At 50.3% G+C, this 10375-nt stretch overlaps 1 protein-coding gene across 1 annotated transcript; it reads right to left on the bottom strand.

Moving 5' to 3' along the window:
• Nucleotides 1-789: 789 nt before the first annotated feature.
• Nucleotides 790-9515, bottom strand: LOC137302479 (V-set domain-containing T-cell activation inhibitor 1-like). The gene is made up of 4 exons (XM_067972171.1): nucleotides 9454-9515; nucleotides 3197-3562; nucleotides 2223-2478; nucleotides 790-1206 (listed from the first exon to the last, which is right to left on the bottom strand). Exons 1-3 carry the CDS (start codon nucleotides 9509-9511, stop codon nucleotides 2246-2248), a joined length of 657 nt encoding a protein of 218 aa, XP_067828272.1. The 5' UTR covers nucleotides 9512-9515; the 3' UTR covers nucleotides 790-1206; nucleotides 2223-2245.
• Nucleotides 9516-10375: the final 860 nt, after the last annotated feature.

Genomic DNA, 10375 nt, shown 5'->3' with positions numbered 1-10375 from the left:
CCTGCTGCGATCAAACCTTTCGTGACACGTCAGCCCGCACAGAGTGAAAGGCCAGAATTGATGCACTGACCGACCAGACCATCAGTGGATTTCTTTGCTTTCCGAAACAAAACAAAGACGTCTTGACGCCAGATTCTAATAATCCCTTTTGGTTCATGTCGCCAGGCAATTCAACCACAGAGGCATCGTTGGCTGCGCCCCCAAACCTGTTGTCGTCCAACATCCACTTGCCAGCCGGGGTCAGTGGAGAGCAATCAGGAGCGGGAACCCCGGCCAACGTTCACGGTTCAACCCGGAAATGGGATCGCTGTCGAGAGTCGCCGGGCAACATTGGGAGCTTAAAATTCACATCGAGGTGACGTCGAGAAGATAATCCCAGCAAATTAAAAAAATAACTTAAAACTAAAGGCTCAGTCAGGACCCGGCTGATGACCAGGAATAAGGCGCCAGGCTTAGGGTCGCCAACTCTGGTTGGTCCGTACTCCTGGATGGGAGTTCATCATGTGACCGCCGGACTCCAGCGGCCCCGCCATTGGTCGTCCGACATGTCCATCTCCGTGAGGCCCCGCCTTCCCACAGCCGACTGGAGAACGACCAGGCTCTCCGTCACCCAATTGGACGATTCATGACCGTCAGTCAAAACAGTCCGTTTTAACCCCGTCTCCGACATTTTTATGGCTCAAAAAGGGAAAATGTTGAAAGAAAACAACACAGTTTTTTATAACACTCCCCCCCCCCCCCCCCCCACCCCCCCCCGTGACTTTTTTTCTCCGGGGTCTTTGCCCGCAACAGTGTCCCGCAGATTAATCTTTAATTCCTGGAGACTCCAGGCCAATCCTGGAGGGTTGGCGACGACCACCCCCCTCCCCCACTAGGTGAGTTTCGACCCGGACTCTTGACCTTGAACGTTGGTGCGTGATTGGTGCCTTCATCCTCTGGGGGTCAGGGGTGTGGGAGGTCAGAGGGCACGCACACAGAGCTGCAGACCCACCGAGGTGCCAATCCTGCTCCCCCGGCCCTCCCCCTCCCCCCGCTACAAGCCACTCAGCTGGTTGACAGATCTCCATTGACTCCATGTCCAGAGTGCTGCATACACCAGACAGAAAGGCCTTCGTGGAGGCAGCGTGGTGGGTCAGGATCGTCCGGTACCACTTTCGAAGACCATCGCATTCGTCTGCACTTTGCTACGCCCATGCCAATCCAAACCTGCAACGTAAATGATCACAGTCAGACCCGGGAACTCGTAAATCATTAAAGGGGGCAGGACGTAGCTTAGTCGTTCTGACAGAGCACTTAAACTTCTGGCACGAAAGAAAGGAAGAGAGACTCGCATTTATACAGCGCCTTTCACGACCTCAGGACGTCCCAAAGCGCTTTACAGCCAATGGAGTACATTTTGAAGTGGAGTCGCTGTTGTAATGTGGGGAAACGGGGCAGCCAGTTTGCGCACAGCAAGATCCCGCAAACAGCAATGAGATAATGAGCAGGTAATTTAGTGACTTGCCGAAAAGTGTTTGCGTGAGGGCGGCGGATGAGAAGAGTGTCGGGCTCGTCTGTGATGCCCCACACAGTCAAATAGCCCACCAACACTCACCGTCGAGGTTCACGTATAAAATATGGGGCGAGGTACCAGAGGGCTGATATATCTCAGTCCGGGTCAGGATGTGGGGGGTGGGGGGGTTTGATATTAGGAGGGAGGGGGGTATTGGGGGACAGTCGTGTAATGGTTATCTTACTGGACTAGTAATGTAGAGGCCTGATCTAATAATCCATGAGTTCAAATCCCACCCTGGCCAGTTTGAGAATCTGAATTCAGATCATAAAATCTGGAAACAAGAAGCCAACGTCAGTAAAAGTGACCACAAATCTATTGGATTGTGGTTAAAAAAAACCCAACTGGTTCACAAAATGTCCTTTTAGGGAAGGAAACCTGCCGTCTTTACCCGGTCCGGGCCTATATGTGACTCCAGTCCCACACCAACGTGGCCAACTCTTAACTGCCCCTCTGAAGTGGCCTAGCAAGTTCCTCAGTTGTACCGAACCCGAGGGCAACTGGGGACGGGTGGTAAATGTCGGTCTTGCCAGCGACGCCCACATCCCGAGAATGAATTTTTTGAAAAAAGCAGTGACATGGGGAACGTTTGACGGTAACAGAGATATCAGAAAGCGCCCCATTCTCCAGCGCGAGCATTGCTCACTTTGAGAGGGCAGAAAGAACTCACCGAAAACAGTTAGAATCTCGGGGTTAGCAGGTGCAGATGACCAGGAACAGAAGGGTTGGCGCTAGCGCAACGAGCAAATAAGATCTGGATCTCTTGCTGCTCCTCCCACCCAGTTCTCTGGACATCTGCCCCGGATCAGGATTGTGTCCTGCGATCTGCTCAGGCTCCGTGGCTGTCGTTGAGTTCCCCTGATTTTGTTGATGGTTTCTGCCATCCGGCTCGCTCCTGTCGTTCCCCGCGTCCGACCCCCCTGCTCCTGCAATCGTAGAGAATCTCGTTAATTAAAGCCGTCCTTCGCTCTCTGGGTCTCCCGCCCACTGTCAGAGGGTAAGTTTTATGTCCAAGCATTCTACAAAAATAAAGATTTATAAAGCACCTTTCACGTCCTCAGGACACCCCAAAGCCCTTTACGGCCGGTGAAGTACTTTTGAAGTGTTGTTTTGCAGGCAAACATGACCGCCTGTTCGCGCACAGCAAGATCCCACAAACAGCAGACGAGTTGAATGTCCTGTTTTAAGGATGATGGTTGAGGGATAAATACTGGCCCAGGGCACTGGGGAGAACAACTCTTCAAAAAACGCCCTGTTTGGATCGTTTGCATCCACTGGGCCGCAGGAGGAGATATTAGGACGGGTGACCAAAAGGTTGGACAAAGAGGGAGGTTTTAAGGGGCAACTTACAGGAGGAGAGAGAGGCGGTGAGGTTTAGGGAGGGAATTCCAGAGATTAGGGCCCCGGGCAGCTGAAGGCACGGCCGCCAATGGCGGAGCGATGGAAATCGGGGGATGCGCAAGGGGCCAGAATTGGAGGAGCCCAGAGATCTCGGAGGGTTGTAGGAGCTGGAGGAGGTTACAGAGATAGGGGAGGGGGAGCGAGGGCCATGGAGGGATTTGAAAACAAGGATGAGAATTTTAAATTTGAAGTGGGTTTCTCTCTGAAGCCCTGACCGGTTTCCTGGGGAACAGTTTCGCTCACCTTCCTGTACAGATACGGTCGTCTCCGCGCACATCGCCCTGCTATACGGGTTCATGGTGGTGATGAGACACGTGTACATTCCCCCGTCTCCGAGGTCCAGCTTCCTGATGCTCAGGGTAGCGTTTCCCTCCGTGAACCAGTCCGGCCCCAGTCCCGTCCTGTCCCTGAACCTGGGGTCCTGCTCCGTGTTTTCCACGTGGTTCTCCCGGTCGTGCACCACCGTGAGGTTCTCTCCCCTGGTCAGCTGCCAGACCACCATGTACTCCGAGGGGTCCTCGCCAACCCAGGTGAACGGGCAGGGCAAATGGACAGCGTCTCCAGAGTGGGCCTCGACCGTATCCTGCTGATTCCCGCAGGAGAGACGCCCTGTGGGGAGGAGAAATGTGTCTTGAGAAGGACGATTTCCACACTATGCAAATTAGGGGACTACCAATAATGCAGCTGGAGCACCCACATTAGAAAGAACTTGCATTTATATAGCGCCTTTCACAACCTCAGGACATCCTCAAGCTTTACATCTTTTCGAAGCGTAGTCACTGTTGTAATGTAGGAAACGCGGCAACCAATTTGCGCACAGCAAGATCCCACAAAACAGCAATGTGATAAATGACCAGATAACCTGTTTTTTTAGCGATGTTGGTTGAGGGATAAATATCGGCCCCAGGACACCGGGGAGAACTCCCCCCTGCTCTTCTTTGAATAGCGGCCGTGGGATTTTTTACATCCACCCGAGAGGGGCAGACGGGGCCTCGGTTTAATGTCCCACTCCAGAGGCTTGAGCGCAAAATCCAGGCCGACACTCCCAGTGCCAGTACTGAGGGAGGTGCCGTCTTTCGGATGAGACGTTAAACCGAGGCCCCGTCTGCCCTCCCAGGTGGACGTAAAAGATCCCACGGCCACTATTTTTGAAAAAGAGCAGTGGGAGTTCTCCCCGTTGTCCTGGGCCAGTATCGTTCCCTCGACCGACACCACTAAAACAGATTATCTGGTTGTTATCACATTACGTAGAATTTACAGCACAGAAACAGGCCATTCGGCCCAACTGGTTTATACTGGCGTTTATACTCCACACGATCACCTCTCACCCCACTTCACCTCACCCGATCACCATAACCTTCTATATCTTTCTCCCTCATGTGTTTATCTAGTTTCCCCTTAAAATGCATCTATGATATTCGCCTCAACTACTCTGGGCAAAGAAGTTTCTCCTGAACTAGGGCTCCACATTGTAAACTGAAAATTGATTTCACTTTCAATCAGTGGCGAAAACTTTTAAATTCAGGAAACTTTATTTTAGACACTAAAAGTTGTTTCAAAATTACATTTTTTTTCACTGAAAGTCTGCCAGTTCCACAATCAAGGTTTCTCCCTTGACTGACTAAAAACAAGAAAGGAAATTAAATTTTAAAATTCCCTTTCCGTTATACTTGAAATACTCAGTGTGTGCACTCATTTAAATATTTCTTGCGATAGGTACAATCATTTGCTGTTTGTGGGATCTTGCTGTGCGCCAATCGGCTGCCGGGTTTCCTACGTCACAGCAGTTCAAAAAGTACTTCATTGGTTGTAAAGCGCTTTGGGACGTCCTGAGGTTGTGAAAGGCGCTATAGAAATGCAATTCTTTCTTTCTCTCGTGGGGGGCGGGGGGATGGGAGGGGGAGGGGGAGGTCTCAGGTGTGCGGAACACCTGAGGAGCAGCAATTGCAGTTGATCCTCATTCTCTTCCCCGTGCTGATAGAGGCAGAAGTCCATGTAATGCGAGTTGTTGTTGATTTTGTCCCTATTGCTTAGTTTATGTCGACAGGAGCTGCAATGGGCAGGATGTGACTAGTGGAGTCCCGCAGGGATCTGTCTTGGGGCCTCAATTATTCACAATATTTATTAACGATTTAGATGAAGGCATAGAAAGTCTCATATCTAAGTTTGCCGATGACGCAAAGATTGGTGGCATTGTAAGCAGTGTAGATGGAAACATAAAATTACAAAGCGATATTGATAGATTAGGTGAATGGGCAAAACTGTGGCAAATGGAATTCAATGTAGACAAATGTGAGGTCATCCACTTTGGATCAAAAAAGGATAGAACAGGGTACTTTCTAAATGGTAAAAAGTTAAAAACAGTGGATGTCCAAAGGGACTTAGGGGTTCAGGTACATAGATCATTGAAGTGTCATGAACAGGTGCAGAAAATAATCAATAAGGCTAATGGAATGCTGGCCTTTATATCTAGAGGACTGGAGTACAAGGGGGCAGAAGTTATGCTGCAGCTATACAAAACCCTGGTTAGACCGCACCTGGAGTACTGTGAGCAGTTCTGGGCACCGCACCTTCGGAAGGACATACTGGCCTTGGAGGGAGTGCAGCGTAGGTTTACTAGAATGATACCCGGACTTCAAGGGTTAAGTTACGAGGAGAGATTACACAAATTGGGGTTGTATTCTCTAGAGTTTCGAAGGTTAAGGGGTGATCTGATTGAAGTTTATAAGATATTGAGGGGAACGGATAGGGTGGATAGAGAGAAACTATTTCCACTGGTTGGGGATTCTAGGAGTAGGGGGCACAGTCTAAAAATTAGAGCCAGACCTTTCAGGAGCGAGATTAGAAAACATTTCTACACACAAAGGGTGGTAGAAGTTTGGAACTCTCTTCCGCAAACGGCAATTGATACTAGCTCAATTGCTAAATTTAAATCTGAGATAGATAGTTTTTTGGCAACCAAAGGTATTAAGGGATATGGGCCAAAGGCAGGTATATGGAGTTAGATCACAGATCAGCCATGATCTTATCAAATGGCGGAGCAGGCACGAGGGGCTGAATGGCCTCCTCCTGTTCCTATATTCCTATGATTGTGGCTCAGTTCGTAGCTCTCCTGCCTCAGAGTCAGAATATTGTGGGTTTAAATCCCAATCCAGTGACTTGAGCACATAATCCAGGCTGACACTCCCAGCGCAGTACTGAGGGAGTGCTGCACTGTCGGAGGTGCCGTCTTTCGGTTGAGACGTTAAACCGAGGCCCCGTCTGCACCCCCCCCCCCCCACCCCCCGGTTGGCCTTGAGAGAAAACCACACCCTGTGAGTCACACAGAACAGGAAAGTCCCTGAGATTTGGGGCTAACGTCATTAATAGTCTGTGTATTTGCTGTACAGGAATTTTTTTGGCCAGGAATTATCGGAGGGAATCTTTCTTTTGTCTGCATTTCATGTTCGTGCAATTAAAGTGGAGCCATCTGGAAATGTGTAAATGTTAAAAAAAGAAACACATTTTCCCAACTTCCTTCTGTGACACCTGGTGGGGAGCCTCTGGCTATTTAGATTTTCAAGGAATTTTCATCAGAGGTGAAGCAACTATCAGAATTGCAGTCGCAATGTCACCCAAGGCCTCGTACTCCACCCTCCCTCTCCCCTCCCCCTCACTCACCCTGTCTGGGAAAGGTGAGAATCCTAGACCAAGTCTAGACCAAGGCAGACTCCCACACATAAAGAGTGGGACTCCACAGTACTCATAGAGCATTGAGATCCCCCAAAAGTGAGACCGCCATACACACAAAGAGTGAGACAGCCATTCTCACAGAAAATAGAGACCCCCAAAATTGAGACAGCCGTACTCACAGAAACCGCCATACGCGCAGTGAGACCCCCAAAAGTGAGATCGCTGTACATGCAAAGAACAAGACCCCCAAAAGTGGGATCGCCGTAAACACAAAGAGACCCACAAAAGTGAGATCGCCATACACGCAAAGAGTGAGACCCCCAAAAGAGGGATCGCCATACACGCAAAGAGTGAGACCCCCAAAAGTGAGATCGCCATACACGCAAAGAACAAGACCCCCAAAAGTGGGATCGCCGTAAACACAAAGAGACCCAAAAAAGTGAGATCGCCGTACACGCAAAGAGTGAGACCCCCAAAAGAGGGATCGCCATACACGCAAAGAGTGAGACCCCCCAAAAGTGAGATTGCTGTACACACAAAAAGCAAAAAAGCAGAACTCCCTGTCACAGCTTGGAATTCTTTGGCCATTTTTTTTCACAGCAAGGCCTCGGCCGAGAGCTGTCACGAGGTTTAATGAATAGCTGCCTTAATGGGATTCGCTTCCCAAGACGGAAACCCCCCTCCCCAAGACGGAAACCCCCCTCCCCAAGACGGAAACCCCCCTCCCCAAGACGGAAACCCCCCTCCCCCTCTCAAGATGTGGGTCGGTCGGCCGACAAATGATAATTACAACGTACGATGGGAAGTTCTTTCTCTCCGAGACCCAAACAGTGGGCAAACTGTGAGCCGTGTCTGGTTACTCAGAGGCACCCTTCGTACTCCCTCCCTTCCTTCCCCTCCACTTTCTCCCTCTTCTTTCCTCGCCCTCCCTCCCCCGAAACCCGAACGCTTGGAATCTTCGACTCTTCAAAATTCCACGGCCATGGAGGATGGGCAGAGGCTGCTTCCTGATTGGTTAAAATCCACCAATCGAGGAACGGCCCTCTGGACCCGGGCACTTTAAACAGTAGAGGGGGATAATTGTATCGGGCCTGTTTTTGGGCGGGGGTAGCACAATCCGCTATTACCCCGCGCCCCATGGTCCCTGCGCAGGCAGGACGAGATTTTCGTCAAGCCTGAGGACTCACCTGCAATCTACATTGGAAATCAGCGTTGAACGAGGAATCCATGCAATTTGCACTTTCCACCAGCAGGGGGAAGCTCCAATCTCTTAAAGGCAGGCTGTCTGTTAGAAAATCTCTTAAAGGTAGCTGGTACCTGTTATTTGCTGAATATAACAGCCTGCTGTCTGAATGGAGTCTGAACAGAGATCAGACATCGCACACGTAAAGCACAGATGCAGGTCCCATCCCTGTTTTTACATACTGATGAGTTATGTTAAAACATTGAATAAAGGTTGCACACCACTAAATCCCACATCCTCCAATCTGCATGCCAGACCTCACCAATCTGCTGATCTGAGACTCCGTGCACCAAGATTCTCTGCTGATGCACTAGAGGCCTTGGTGCAAGAGGTGGACAGAAGGAGGGACATCCTATATCCATGGGGGGGAGTGGGGGGGGCAAGAGGCCCTCCAGACATACATCCAAAAGGCAGTGGGAGGCAGTAGGGGATGAAGTCAATGCCCAGGCGCACAGCATCATGGACATGGATGCAGTACAGGAAGAAGTTCAATGCTTTGACGAGTGGTCAAGGTGAGTGAGGTCAACTGTCAAGTGGCGTCTCCTACCAACTGCTCCACATACTACACCCCCCATCACCCATTACCAACAAACTCCATCAGTACTCAACCCTCTCATCCTTACACATTACCACCGTTGCGAGCCGCCCACCCACAACCCACAGGCCACACACACTGGCAGCTATTCAACCATGATAGGCACATCACCCAGACACACCTCCCGCTTTCTTGCAGGAGAAGCTGGCACATATCAGGAGGCAGCAAGTGGCGGTGGCATTTTGCCCCACCATTCGATCAGATCAGGGTGGACCTGTGACCTAACTCCATATACCCGCCTTAGCCCCATATCCCTTAATACCCTTGGTTCACAGAAATCTATCAGTCTCAGATTTAGCATTCACAATTGAGCTAGCATCAACTGCCGTTTGCAGAAGAGCGTTCCAAACTTCTCCCACCCTTTGCGCGTAGAAGCATTTCCCAACTTCACTCCTGCACGTCCTGGCTCGAAATGTTTGGCTATGTCCCTGCGTCCTAGTATTCAAGTGTAGCAGACCTCCAAAACCAGTTACAATAATCCAGCCACTAACCTGTAAATCCTGCATGGTCCCTTTAAATAGCGCTGGTGGGGGGTCCTCCAGGCACTCTAAGACACGTTCAGACGGTCGGGGTTAAGACTGTGCGTTGAGTTGAGCGTTAAGTCCCAAAATGGTGTCTGTCACTTTAAATCAGCGTTGTGCACTGATTGAAGCCATTTTCTCCCTACTCTACATGATTCCAGCGTTCGTTATCTGCGCCTGCGCTAACTCCTATACCAAAATGGCGTCCGGCGCGCGTCACGCTGGAAACGCGCGCGCGCATCCAAGACGCCATCTTGGATGTCGAAGAGGCCGCGTCGCGCCGAAACAACGGGCGCTGCACGGCCCAATTTAGCGCCCCTAGACGTCCAAATTTTCTGAAGTTGGTTTTTCGAGGGGTGGGGGAGGTCAAGGCAGGAGATTCACAGGTTGTCTTGGACACCCCGTTAGAAACAGTTTACATCGGTAATAATCCGCCGTGCGTACGATATACTGGAGGATTGTCACTCACCTGCCTCTGAGATCGCAACGAGGAACACGACAGCTGAAACCAGTCTGACAATCTCCATCGTGTTAATCTCTGCAAGTGGGGCTTTTAAAGTTGTGCGGAGCAGTATTTATGCTGTTTGATTTCTCACTGAAATTTCCCCCCAGACTTTGATGAGAAGAGAAAATTCCCCGACAGCAGAGATTACAAAATCAGGTAGTTCCCAGGTTACCACAATGAAACTAATTTGAACACTGAAAGCTACAGCCTCTTCCCCCCCTGATTGTTGGCCCTGATCTTTGTTCCCTCAAGTCCAACGGACAGAGACTTGAGGGCATCTGATACAAAGGTCTTTCTCGGCCTCATCAAGAGCTGTCGGGCCTCACTCTCATCTGCCGAAACCACTCGGGGACCATCCTGGAGAGCGAAGACAACTCCCGGCTTCATCCGCTACCAGCTGTTAATCTAGGCCGACCCTCCCGGTGCAGTAGTGAGGGAGTGCTGCACTGTTGGAGGCGCCGTCCCTCGGATGAAACTCTCGGGTGGACGTAAAAGATCCCATGGCATTATTTCGAAGAATAGGCGAGTTCTTCCCGGTGTCCAGGCCAATATATATCACTCGACCATCAGATTATCCAGTCCTTTATCTCGTTGCTCTTTGCGGGATCTTGCTGTGCGCAAATTGGCTGCTGCATTTCCAACATTAGAACAGTGACCACACTGCAAAAAGTACTTCTTTGGCTGTAAAGTGCTTTGGGTCATTCTGAGGTCGTGAAAGATGCTATATAAATGCAAGATCTTTTGTTCTTTTGCTTTCCTTAAACTCCTCTCCCCTGCCCCCTTCATCCTAACCTCCAATAACAGGCACGAGAAACTCATGGACATCTTTGTCACGAAGATTGAGACCATCCATTCAGCTACCTCTACCACACCGCTCCCTTCTCCT

Source organism: Heptranchias perlo, chromosome 35 (assembly GCF_035084215.1).
Source record: "Heptranchias perlo isolate sHepPer1 chromosome 35, sHepPer1.hap1, whole genome shotgun sequence".
In the NCBI taxonomy this organism is placed as follows: domain Eukaryota; kingdom Metazoa; phylum Chordata; class Chondrichthyes; order Hexanchiformes; family Hexanchidae; genus Heptranchias; species Heptranchias perlo.
This window is presented reverse-complemented; position numbering and strand designations above follow the sequence as displayed.

Excerpts from the sequence above, each read along its gene's own strand:
- LOC137302479 (XM_067972171.1), bottom strand. The coding sequence starts at position 9,511 with ATGGAGATTGTCAGACTGGTTTCAGCTGTCGTGTTCCTCGTTGCGATC. Across the intron at positions 3,563-9,453 it reads CGTTGCGATCTCAGAGGCAG|GGCGTCTCTCCTGCGGGAAT; the intron begins GTGAGTGACAAT and ends TCCTCCCCACAG. Across the intron at positions 2,479-3,196 it reads GACCGTATCTGTACAGGAAG|GAGCAGGGGGGTCGGACGCG; the intron begins GTGAGCGAAACT and ends CTACGATTGCAG.